The sequence below is a fragment of the Anas acuta genome, chromosome 8, assembly GCF_963932015.1.
Source record: "Anas acuta chromosome 8, bAnaAcu1.1, whole genome shotgun sequence".
NCBI classification, from domain to species: Eukaryota; Metazoa; Chordata; class Aves; order Anseriformes; family Anatidae; genus Anas; species Anas acuta.
This window is the reverse complement of record NC_088986.1, coordinates 29,471,735-29,485,285: the sequence shown is the minus strand read 5'-3', so window position 1 is coordinate 29,485,285 and position 13,551 is coordinate 29,471,735. Positions and strand designations below refer to the sequence as shown.

At 40.5% G+C, this 13,551-nt stretch overlaps 1 protein-coding gene across 7 annotated transcripts in view; it reads right to left on the bottom strand.

The window, feature by feature from the left end:
• Nucleotides 1-13,551, bottom strand: part of PLPPR5 (phospholipid phosphatase related 5) — a 257,024-nt gene that overhangs the window by 82,341 nt on the left and 161,132 nt on the right. For 3 of the 7 annotated variants that reach the window (XM_068690246.1, XM_068690245.1, XM_068690248.1), the window contains one exon: nucleotides 6,181-6,369. The exons of 2 other annotated variants lie outside the window; for them this stretch is intronic. In XM_068690246.1, the coding sequence (XP_068546347.1) occupies nucleotides 6,181-6,369 (189 nt within the window). Of the gene's footprint in view, nucleotides 1-6,180; nucleotides 6,540-13,551 lie in introns of those variants that run through there. 2 more of the 7 variants (XM_068690247.1, XM_068690251.1) reach the window with 1 other exon arrangement.

Below are 13,551 nucleotides of genomic sequence, written 5' to 3'. Positions count from 1 at the left end.
AGTCTTCACAGCTGTCAAATGTGCCAGCAAGAGAAGTACACAAATAAATTCTCACTAATCAAAGATATTCCAGGACTAGTGACACAGGTTACATATCAAGAGGCAGAAGACACACAAGTAAAACCATTTCTGTTTGATTTCAGAGGACAAAACTGGTGTACCCAATTTATATGAAGCTGGATGTGTAATTCTAATCTTCCATTGCATTATTATTATAATTTCCAAGACATTATTGGGAATATTGCAGCTAGATATGTAGAAAAAGAGCTTACTGCTCCTGGACAGAATGCTGGACACACTGAACACTTTTGCTGGCCAATTCCTTTACTTTGCTCTAGAAGATGCATATAGAAATGAACACTTGAATACCTCACTACACATTCTAAGATTTTTTTGCCCTGTAACACAGAGCTGCTGACAACTGCGCATCCCTGCATTATTTATCAAGTTTTCTTGATTTTTTTTTGGCAGAAGTGACAAAACAGCTTAGTTTCCTTCAGGATGCACAGAAACCACTTCTACTTCAAGAAGTAGAACAGGAGAAAAGTCTTTTATTCTGCCTCCATGCTTTATTTTTTTTTTTTCCCAATAGTGTCAAAGTGTCCACAGAAGCTAAAGTAGCTTTGTATCAGCCAAGAAGCAGAAAATTTCAGCATAAAATAGATGGAAAAAGAATTTGTGAAGGTGTTGCTTTTATTTTATTTTATTTTTTCCTGAGGTCAGGAATGAAAAGCATTTAAAGTTCTCAGGTGTGAAGGGAATTCAGATTCCTGTCACAGCAAATTCCCAGAGGACACTTCCAGAAATTTCTTTTTCAGAACTTTAAGTTGTGTTTTTCCCTTAAGTTATAACAAACAGGTAACAGAATGTTTTGATGTCCCAGCCATAGATCCCAAGCCAGCATCCTTTTTCATGTACAACACTAAGTTATATCAGAGTAAAGTAATTTCAAAGTGAACTCTACAGCTTAAAAGGCTACTCTGACAGGAACATTTTGAAAACTCAGTCTGACAAAATCAGATCAGTTCCTGATACCACAGCACAAAGAATCATAGGTGCAAGAAGGAAAATAGGAACTAGGAGGTTCAAAAACGAAGAGGAAAACAGACACAAGCCCAATCATATCAGCCCTATCTACATGCTAGAGATAAGCAGCGCATCTCCTTCAGGTCTTTGCACAACTACAGTCTTGAGCTGCTCAGGCCTGGAAAGAGATCAGCAAAGACACTAAAGAAGAGAGACATGAAATCTGCTGATTCTTCAAAGGGAAGCTTCTCTTTCTTACTATTCACAGAATTGTCTTGTTTTTTTCTTAAAGCATCAGGATACAGTAAATTCGACATGTGACATTTCTCACTTTTGTCATTTTTTGCCATGCTTCAAAATTCCTTCCTCAATTGTTCAGTCAGGAAAAAAAAATACTGACTAAAGCTAATGTGAAGGTTGAATGTCTGTTTTCTTTACATTCATTCTTTGCTTGGGATGTGCCAATTTAAAGATTCATCCAGTCTACTTAAAAAAAATACAATACAGTACTTTGCCTGAATTGCAGATATTTTTTTCAATGATGATATTAAGAGGATTTTCTAAAATAAATCACTCTTTAATAGGTTTACAGAGAATATATGAATATTCTAGGAATTCATCTAAGCACATAAAAGTGTATATTTTATGAATAAGTACTATAATCATCTGCTTGTTACTTGGAAATAAAAACAAATATCATTAGCATAATAAAACTGTTTACAGTTAAATGTGTCATTATCTCCTCCTGGCTTTTGTGAACCAGTCAGCATACGTCATAGGTCCTATACATTGAGTTTTACACCAATTATTTACTTAAATATTTTTTCCATTTTACGTGATCCATATTAGTGTATGTAGCCACTGAAAGAATCCTTGAGCACAGATAATAGTATTTTAGAGAGGTAAAAAATAGCAAGATCTATCAGAAAGAAGTAATGCAGAACTGATCACTCTCCAGATTCTGAAACAGTTTTACAAATCATTTCTAACTGGAAGCGAAAGGATTATACTGACGTATATTTCCCAAGCTACATCTGTCATAAGAAGTCTAAAAAAGCAACCAGCCTACTGAGCAAAAAGTGGCACTTTGGGAAATGGCTTAAATAGCACTGAGCTCTCAGCTACCACTTCTTTCTTATTGAATATTTGAGTAGACTCAAATCAAGAGCACATTGCTCATTACCCTCACATTTGACTTAAAAGAAAAAAAGTATTGAGAATTCCAGCTATCACTGCCACAGACAGTAAAAGCACAGGAATGCCCAGACAGCACTCCTCCTTCAACCTGAGCCACAGAGACAAATGGGAGGACTTGAACACATGGCAAGTACTGCCTCTGTGGGAGTCTCTTCCACCATGGAATCTCCTGCTTCAGGCTTTTACATTCTTCTGATAGCAATTTCAACCCCTTCTCCATTTTGCAGAACATTTTACTGTTAGTCTGCCTAAGACTGCTAATGTAAACCCATCCACTCACTCAAGGCACTACTATGCCTGAAGGTAGGACTTAGGAGACCTTCCATGAATAATAGGCTAGTATTGGAAGGGAGCATGTGTTTTGTTACATGACAAGCTGCTTTTATTTCCAGCCTAAAAAATAATGAAATAATAATAATAATAAACATCCAGGCCCTCAAAATTCTCCAGTGGAAGAACTCCTAGCTACAGATTTAACAGATGCATATACCGTTCAGAGATAATCCATCAGAGAACACAGATTGAAAACCAATGATGTAATGTATCCTGCTTAAAAGATTGGAAACCATCTGGAAAGAGGGAGAGGAAGAAGCTCTTCTCATCTTATAGAACGACTGCTGCTACAGGCTTTCTACAATTGCTGTTATACCTATGAAGTTATAGGATCTTCAAGCAGCCGTGGACAATGAAATTGATTACTTTGAAGTGAATATCTCAACAATTTAACTTCTCTCTAGCTACTACATAACCCAAGGGATATTTGAAGTATTTGACAAAAGACATGTACAAATTCCGTAAGCCCCAAATGCAGAGCATGAAACTCCCTTCCTTTAGCCCCAGTTTCACTTCCCTGTAGCAGAGCACCTGCAAGTCAAGCATTACAGTGCAGCAAGCAATCTCTGCTACTGTGCAAGGACTCCGTTTGCCAGCTCAAAATCCTGCAGATCTACGACTGACAACCAGCTGCATCTGCCCTGGGATGACAGGGGGCAGAAAGGAAGGCCAAGTGGATGGACTCAAGAATGGAAGTGTGGCAGCAATGCTGCAGCAGCATGTTCCTAGGCAGCACCATTGGAAAGACTAACCTGAAAGCTTTCAGGATTAGCATTGTGCTTGCAGATACATCCCTGTCAAATGACCCAACTCATTACTTACGTCTCAGCACGTGCATGTTTTTGCCCTGTGTGTGGACACTTGACTGCATGGCTGGACAAGTCTGCTCCTGTAGCTCAGTTGTGGCACAGGATTTTGGATGAGCAAGCTCAGATGTGGCACAGGAGTTTGGATGAGCAGCTGTGTGCCAGCCTCAAAGCAGTAAGACACCTATTACTGATGAGATGCTTATGAAGATGGATCCTACTACTGGCACTTTATTTTATTTTATTTTTTTTCAGTTTTTGAACAGCAGGTATGTGGGAAGAGGACAGTCACTTGGAAAATCCAATTATTCTCATTCTAGAGCAACCTGAATACAATTCAATGCAAAGGAACCCATCACTGAGTCATATTAAGGGAGCCTGGGTTACCTTGAAGCATATCCTGGCTCCAGTTTGACAAGCCCCAATTCAGTAAGAAGTTAGTTACCCTGAACATCAAGATAAAGACTTTCTGATACTCTGTTTCAGAGCACCCGAAAGAGCATTAACTCCACATGCCAAGCTAATAGAAGGTAATAAATAAATATTACACAAAATGGTACAGCTAATTAGAAGCTTTGGACTAACATGTCCAAAGCACTATGTCAAAAGAATGGAATGAAAGAGGAAAATTTGGAAGAAACACTCCCACAAATCATAGCATTTAATAAACAATTTTCCATAACAACAGTGATTTTGCAAACAAGAGTATATTTTCATTCGTATAAATCCATTTTTCCATAGGTTTGTCTTTGTATCCTTACAGGCAGAAATACATCTTTGTCACGTTTGGTTTCATGTTTCAATTATAGGAAAAAAATACACAGAGCACATACGTTCAAACCTCCATAGATGAGACAGAAATGAAATAGAACAAAATCTAATTCACCCCTGTGTAATCTTGGTAAGGGAGTTTCACTACCGCTAAAAGCATACAAGTAACTTTGGTAAAGAAATATCACCTTCACTGCTTCTTTCAATGAAAGACAATTTTTATACCGTGCCTGACTGAGCAAGAGTTATCCCATGGAAACACCAAGCATGGGAGGATTGCCCTTGGAGAGTCAGAATTTTGTCTCTAGCCTGAATATTTTTTCTTTTATTTAATAATATTAATGATTTGATTTAGTGCTATTGAAGTCAGAAGACTTCCCCAAGGCTAAAGTCTACATTAAATAAAATAAAATAAAATAAAATAAAATAAAATAAAATAAAATAAAATAAAATAAAATAAAATAAAATAAAATAAAATAAAAATGTGCAAAAGTCACCTGCAATGTGACTTTCCGTGCCCTGACCAACCGATGTATCTCGTTTTCCTGAGGAAGTGGAACAGGGAAACCATCACTAAATTCCATTATTAGGTATTTACCAAGGCTAATTACAAGACTGCCAAGCCAAAGGTCTTAGAGATTTCTCTGACGTCATCATCTAACACCCAGGAAATGAATGGCAAGTACCAATCAGTTTTGCTGACACACATTAGGAAGAAGAGATGCTCATCATAAATATCCGACATACTCTATAAAATGTCCTAAGCCAAACAGAAGAAATATAATTAAAAGTACAACAAATGCCACATACAACAGAAAAATACTACCAAGAAATAAAAAGCACTTGGAAATCTCAACAGAATTTGAGGGTTCAAAAGACCAAGAAAACAGATAAATATAATGGTCATCTAACAGATATTGTAACAGAAAGGAAAATTTACCCAAATAGTTACATAACATCTTTTGCTAAAGATTAGTTCATTCCCGAGGGAAGAAAAATAAAATAAAAGAAAAAAAAAAGAACAAACTTGCTATAAATTATCCCAATGCAGCCTGATGTCTCAAACACTAAAGCTGTGCATAAGACTTCACTGTGGATGCCATCTGAGACATTGATGCACAACAGAAGTGTCTGCAGTTAACCACAGCATCAGCTTGATGAAGCTTTCTGTTCTCACATTTTCGATAATTTCCTGAAAAGGAATGAATCGGTGAAACTAATAACCACTACCTACTAATAACCACTACCTTAAGAGGCCTCCTCTTACTGGAAAGGGGTTTGGTTTTTTGATTTGTAATGATAACAGCTCATTAAAACAAACTCTTTTCAAGGAGTTTGTGTATGTGTAACTGTGCACCTGCTGAGTCTGTATATAATCCATCCCTGATGGTTCAGTACTCCCATCTCATTCCCCCCCCCCGCCTAGTCTTTGCTCCACAGGATGGTCAGGGATTATTAAATGATGCTAATGTTCTCATTAGCTGACAACGCAAATAGTGCATTCAGCAATTCTCTCGTAGCTTTTTTTCCCCAAAGCGAAGAAAACCAATAAGACTCATTTCCGATGCATCTTCTTAAACAAGACCGGCAGGAGATCGTACTGAACTAGAGACCCCGGTTTAGTTTGCACCCCCATCAGTCTCTGTGACACACGGAAACGACCAAATCGAGCAGAACTGCTCCTTGCTCCTTTCACAGGTCAGCCTACTTTCAAAATAAACAAACAAACAAACCGGCAGAGGATTATTATTTTTTTTAATTAGCGCTGGGTGAAACACCACCCTACGGCTGCCAGCAGCCGGGCTTCCCCGGGTAGTCCCCGTACCTGCGACCGCCGCACGCTTGGAGGGAGGCTGCACCCGGCGGGGCTGGCAGCAGCCAGCGGGGCCCTTACATAAACGGGCGCTAAAAATAAATGCCGAGCCGGGGGGGCGGCAGCTGCCGGGGCTCGGAGCCCCCCCCGGACCGCCGGCCCTCCCCGGAGCCCCCCGGCCGCCGGCGTCGCCCCCCGGCCGGTCCCCCCATCCCTCCGGCGGCCGGGGCTTACCACCAGCACGGGCACGCCCGCCGTCAGCGAGTAGAGGAGCACCGGGGGCACGGCGCTGCTGTCCTCCGGGCCCGGGTAGGGCTTGCGGTACGCGCCCTCGTAGCAGAAGAAGCCCTGCACGTTGACGGCGAAGGTGTCGGTGTACTCGAAGTAGTAAGCCAGCATCACGGTCCCTGCCATGATCACCATCTGGAAGTAAAGCATGCTGCTGAGCGGAGAGGGCACTCGCATGGACGGGGGGCTCCGGCGGCCGCGGCAGCCCCGCTCCCCGGCGGCACCCACCGCGGGCGGGGACGGGGCAGGCGGGGGCCCGGCACCGCCACCGCCACCGGCACCGCTTCGGGCGGGCGGAGCGCGGCGGCGGGAGGGGCGGCTCCGCTCCGCCCCGCCGGGACCCGGCCCGAGAGGAGGAGGAGGAGGAGGAGGAGGAGGAGGAGGAGGAGGAGGAGGAAGGCGGCGGGGAGCCCCAGCGGAGCGGTCCCTCCGCGCCGCGGCAGCGCCCCCGCACCTCGGGCTCGGTGGAAGATGCTCTGCGCTGCGCTGCGGGGCGCTGCTGAAGGGAGTCGTGGCCAAAGCCCCAGGGAGAAGGGGCGGCTGGGCAGCAGCCCCGGGGAGGAGAAGGGAGGTTTCAGCGCTGGGAGAAAGCACCCAAGTGACCCCAAAAGCCTTCCACTTAGAAATCCCCACGGGCACGGCCCCGAGAATACACGGTGGGCAGAGAGGACACGGCTCCACCTGCACAGGGGCTGCTCTGCCCTCCAAAAGCCAAAGCTCAGAAGTTACTTAAAGGTACTCCTTCCACATGACAAAATGTGCTACGGCTGGTAACAGCCTGTAAGAGATACCTCGGCCTGAAGGATTTCCCTTGGCTTGCTCACTGAAGGCAAAGGGGAGCGGATAGCCCTGTCCTGTAACGTGTCATCATTCTCCCAGGGCAGTACTTTGGTCTTAACTGTTCCCTTTCCTCCTCCTGTGAGAGCTGTGTTCGCCTTCAGTGATGTTAGTCTCCATGTATCTATTTTTAATTGGCTCTTGTAGAACACAGTCTTCGTGTCTGGATTCCACTTCTAAGTCTATTTTTGTGTGTTCTTAGCATACTCCCCAGAATAACCCAAACCATGCCATTTGCCTTACGTTCACCAGCCATAACTGGATAGCTCTGTACCTTTGTGATTTATATGTAGTGAGACATGAGACATCTTGTGGTGAATTCTGCCTAGCACAGAGATTATTCTCCCCCCTTCTTTAGTGCAAAGTCTACTACCCATTACCATACATGTAAAAACCTTAATTTCATCCTGCAGGTCGCACACAATGAGCCACACTGCCAGCTTATGAGGCCTGATCCAAAGGCCAAAGCCACCAGCAGGACTGCAGCAAGCAGCACTTGGCTCTTGAGCTGTATTTAGGTAGGTGCCCCAGAGGAGCACTGACAGCACCCCAGGATTGCCGTGGTACAGTAGTACGCTGCTGAGTTATGAAGTTCCAGTATCTAGCTAATAAAATACTTCTAAATTTCCCAGTCTATTACAAGCCAACTTCTGTTTATAGATATTCCAAGGAAACTATTGCATATAAGAATTAGAGGACGAAGTCCTGCTTTACAAAGTGCTGTGAAGCTAATTTCAAAATCACTGAAGGATTTTGGAAAGACTCTATAGGTCATGTAGTCCAACCAGCTAGTGCACGTCCTGTTAGATCAGGTCGCTTAGGGCCATGTCATCACCTGTTAAATATCTCAAAGGATGGAAATTCCACAGCCACCCAGGACAAGCAGTTTCCATGTCCAACCACTGACATGTAAAACAATTTTTCCATACCTTAAACCAGAATTTCCTGTATCCCATCCTGGGCCCGCTGCCCCTCCTCCTGTGTCTGGAAATAGAGAAGAATCTGACTCTTTCTTCTCTGCAGCCTTGGTAGACATAAGAAATACCTTTGGCCTTCCCTCGTTAAGGCTAAAAGAAATCACTAACACTTCTGCCTGTACAGGAACGCATCCGTATCCTGAGTGCTCTGTCTTTTGTGTAGATACACATGACAAATGTTATATCAAGTATATACTGAATGCCATTAAATGAAGCATAGGCTATTAAAAAAATAAATTAAAGAGTCATTACAATGAAGAGAGACTTTGTTCATGCTTCTCTTTTACTCTACAAGTGACAATATTTAGACTTCCAGTCATTCAAATACATGGTGTGCAACAGGCAGGAATACATTTATTTGACTGAATCTAGTGTCCCATGCTTCAGACACGACAGGGGAACTGGCTAACAGAACTGCAAACCAGAGAACACAGGATTTAAGTCACAGAGGAGTTTTAAAGTCAGCTTCATTGACAAGAGACTCAGATCACTGATGAAAAACTTAAAAAAAAATAAAATTAAAAAAAAAAAAAGTCAGTCTCCGTTTTTCATTCAGAAATGACGGTCAGTCAACTTGATGCTTCACTGAGGAAGTGAGGGAATTGTTCTCTTTCTCCAGCTCTGATTTTTAGTGCAAATATCATCATGTGTGAAAAATAGCCAGGTTGCCGCACTGAATACCAAGCGGCTCAACTACAGGGTGGATGACCAGATGCCAAAAAAAATAAAATTGAAAGCAGAAAGTAGATAAAATTTATTTTTTTTCCCCTCTTTGAAACCCCTGTAGATCTGTGACTGTTTCTGCAGTGGATATTAGTAACTGTGAATTTGCATATATTGAACGCATTTTCCTTTTTGCCCCCCAAATATTTACCTATTGGCATATCTGACTAAGAAAAACAGTCTAAAAATTGCATGGAGAAAGCTGTTTAAAGTTACTTTATGCCCATCTACTATCTGCTTTTGTTACTACTAGCAACATCTCCCAAGCTGCAAGATCTGCTATCATATAGCTCCTTTTATAATGAATTGCATCAGACTGTGGACCTGTAGATATTCATGCATAGTCTGGATGATGCAATCTAATGTAGATTTCCTATCTGCCATGTTAACAGACACTACAGATTGGTTTGTCTGTTTTATTATTTTCCAGAATAACATACATGGGACACAGACTGGTTCTGTATGGGCAATTTCTCAGAGCTTGGAAGGAGACAAGATTCTTTTCTCTTGTACCTATATACAGTGCTAGATTGGTATTTCTGGCAGCACTGCACAACCATTGCAGCATTCCCAAAGGCACTAATAGTGCGTGTAAGAGACTAGGGAAGATTTCTTGCTCCGTCCTTGCTATTTTTAATGGCATGTTCATTTATTTGCATATTGCCAAATGACTGGTTCAGAACTGAAAGGCTTAGTTTCTTGTAGCTGATAATTTAAAATTTGGATTAGGCTCTGTCTTACTTGCACCAGTTAAAAAACATACATGGACTTGATGCTTGCTGCTGTTCTCTTCATAGGAGTTTGTTGCACTATGTAGAATACAATTTGTTACAGTAATGAATTTATAAAATGCTTAGGAATACATAGGTAAGGCAGGTCCAACTTCCAAACAATGCTTGGAATGTCATGAAAGGCAAAAGGCCAATAATATTTATTTTAATATTTTATTAAATCTTTATTTTAATTTTCATATTTATATGTTGAGAATATTTATTTTATGAGAATATTTACTTTAATTTTCATAAACAAATTCCCATTGTTGCAAACATACTTTATAATCATGGCCTGCACATCAGTGGCTTGCCTTCATGAATATGCAGTTAGCTGATCAAGCAATGCCAGAGCTACTTTTTATATTATAATGAACATGATATGTATTAGTTGCACAGTTAAATATGCAAGCATGTATTAAAATCAAACCAAAACAGAAGCACAAGAACACAATCTCCCATGACTAATGCAGTCAGCTAAATATATTCCACAATTACAGTATTCCCTGCTGATTTATATTGGTGATATACAGTGACAGCAGAGCAGTAGAAACAGCAGAACAGTAGCCCAAAACCAACAATTTTTGTTTCAGAAGTCTATTGGTAAAATCGTCAGTTGAAACTTTGATGACAGACAGGCTGGTTTTGAAACTAACTTTCTTGGAAATAGTTCCACTGACCTCAGAGCAGAAGTTCCCCTGATACTTTTATTTTCATTTGCTACTTAATTTTAAGTGAAATATCAGCTCGAGAAACACAATGTAGAGCAGTGCAAAGAGAAACTTTCACTTCAATGTTTTGTAATATTCTGAAATCATGACCTTTATAACAGAGCTGTATTTCCAATTTGAAAACAAATTCACTAACCTTTCCCATGCTTTACATCATCACTTTTTTCAGAATGTTCTAGCTACAAAATATTGCTATGAGAGAAGGCAGTAAAGAAATACAGTCAACTCAAAGCTTTCCCAATGGGAAGAAGAACAAGAATTGATATCAAATCATCCAACTGTTTTTACCTTTCTCTTTCCTGCCTTATCATAGCGATAGCATCTGGCAACCCCCTGGACGTTTCCCTGTTACATCTCCATATTACATTAAACCAGCCTACTCAGAAGGGAATATTGCATCTACGTTGATGATACGGCAGCAGGGAAGAGACAGAACTAACTGAATTGTTACAGACCTCCTGGCTTATCCAGGCAAAATTGGCAAATAGCAGGAGGGAGACTTGCATAAAAACTTTAGAAGAGCATTGACCACAGAATAATCAAGGAAGCAAAGGAATATCTGCAATAGAGGATTTTTTAAATTTATTTTGTTTTTCACAAATTTCATCCAACTGTGATTAAAATGCTAAATCCAGGGAAAAGTACTACTCAAATTTATGTTTATAGGACCATCATAATGCAAGAGGAAAATCATTTGCTAGAGGGAGGAGCACAGCATAGAATCAGAAATGGGGTCTTGCCCACACCCTCAATGTGATTCGGATAAGTTAAACACCTAAACTAGGCTTTTCATATGGTCTTAATATGTAGTTCACATAGAGACAACTCCAGTAGGTGACTAAGCTCTACTACATAGGGCAGGATGAATCATCCTCTGAAAGTGCCATTCATTCCATACTGAGAAATACCAACTTCTGATGATACCACTTGCACAATAATGAAAAAAGCTTTGAGGACTATCTTAGACTAGCACCCATCTTTTAAAGGTCTGCAGTGAGACATGATCAACTTTACTCTTAACTTTCACTTCCACATCACTAATCTAGCTCCAAAATAGGAATTATACTTCTCATGAGTCACACAGGGAGGAAAAGAAAAAGGCAAGGTAACAGTAGCATAAGCATTAATACTGCATTTGTATTGCAGCATTATGTAGAGCTAGACCCTATTTCCAAAGAAGGCAACATTTTGCCCTGCTAAGCTTGGGGACCTCATACAATGCAGTACAAATATATGAGGGAACAAGCAGATGGAGATGAAACAAATGAGGAGGAGGACAAGGCAACAATGAATTGATTGAGTTAGATATAATGAGTAGCAGTCACAGCACATTAGTTGCCTAGTCAGTGTTTACATCGATAAGATAATTAGTCTTCATAAAACTGCTTGCTATCTTCACATTAAGGAAAAGTATTATTGCATGCAAGTTCCTCATAGGTTAGAACAGCAAATTTGGGATGCCAGAGGCATGTTGTGTAACACAGCCCTGTAAATCTTGAAAACTAAAGCCTGTATTAGCACTTCTACTACCATGCTGCCAGAACAACAACAACAAAAATGCAGAATACTCTTTTGTCGATGTGAAATGAGAGTAGACCCTGACATTTGAAAACACTTACAAAGATTATTTAATCTAACCTAAGGTAAAACCCAGGAAAAATCCTACCACTTACAAAATTGTTACCAGAGCTATAAAGTCTTCATCATTGGCGAACACATTTTCAGCACTGCAATGTTATACAAAGTGTCTGCAAGCCTGGCAATCTTTGGCATAATTGGTTCAATAAAAATAATACAAATAACTTCAAAATTTAGGCATAAACATACTTATCTCATTCACCCAGAATATTCACCCACCTTCTTATCAATTCTTTTGATGAAGGAACCTCCCCCCCCCTTCAGAGTTAATCAGCAATACCTTGGACTATTGATACAACAGATTAATGAATCAGTAGCTGACATAAGCAGAGCACTAACTTATTCATGGTGCAGCAGTCAAGTGGAAAAAAAAATATCACATGGACCTGCCCAGTACAGTACACTGTATGCATCTGTACAGTTAGATTTATATATAGTCCAAAATTAGTTCAGACATTTGCACAATGCCTGAAGGTTTTACAGACCAATTCAAAAAACTCCCTTTACATACTACTGAATTAATTACACTCATTTGAATATGGCAGTCTTGTTGTGCTGTAATTTGCCTTCTTGTGTATATTTTTTATTGTAAACAATGAGACCGATTAATTACAATTTCTGAGTTAAATATTGTGTATATCTCCATTACAGGGCTGTACATAAAGTGAATGTTTGCCCACTCATCAGGATTCTGTGTTGTCAGTATGAAACTTTTGTCAGTCTGAAAGTACACAAACATGAAGAAAAGAAGTGCTCAGCCAATCCAGCCAATAATCCTGTGGTTATTTTTGCTCTCATCTACAGTTTAGCCACCTATAAGAACTGGAGTATAGCAGTACTCAGTGCTTTTAAACATAGAATAAACACTTTGCTCAGAGATGTGTGAACAACAGCTGACATTACCAGATAGATGGAGAAACACTTCTGTATTAACTAAAGGAGAATTTGCTCATTCACAGGAAAAACTTGTGTGAAAAATTATTCTCTGTATGCTTGTAGGGTTGATGTTTTATAACCCGGACTCTACCTGGATGAATGCAACCTCTGATTTTTAAACTGCATGCTTAAACAGAAGTACAACTTCAAATGTTAGGTCTGCGCACTTGCCATCTTTTGCTAATTCCTCATCTAGGGAATAAAATACTCTGAAATACATAGGGTGAAGAAGGTAAAAGCCTTTCAGAGGCATGCAGAAGATATTAGGCTGTCACATTGGCATGGCAGTCTGCAAGGAAGTGTGAGGTCTTCCTCCTGACACTGAGGAGTCATCGATTCAGTGTCAGCTGCATATTAAAACTTGCAGTTCTCTCTCTCTCTCCATAACCAAGCTTGGCCCTGAACTGTAGTATCATGAACAGGTAAATTATACAAGACTCCAAAGACAATTTCAAGCACAAGTCTGTACATAAGATTAAATTAACCCACTTACTAACTCTCTCTCAAATGGGAAAGACAAATAGACTAATATTATAAATTATGCACCATAATCACTGCATACTTCCAGCTCTGGTTATCATTAAATGTATGCAGCTCATCCTGGCAGAAGTCCAATACATTCTCAGCAACAGTTTCTTGCTGGATAAGCTCAAGCAATTGTATGGTAGAACTACTTATGTTCTTACAAATTATACCAGACATTTC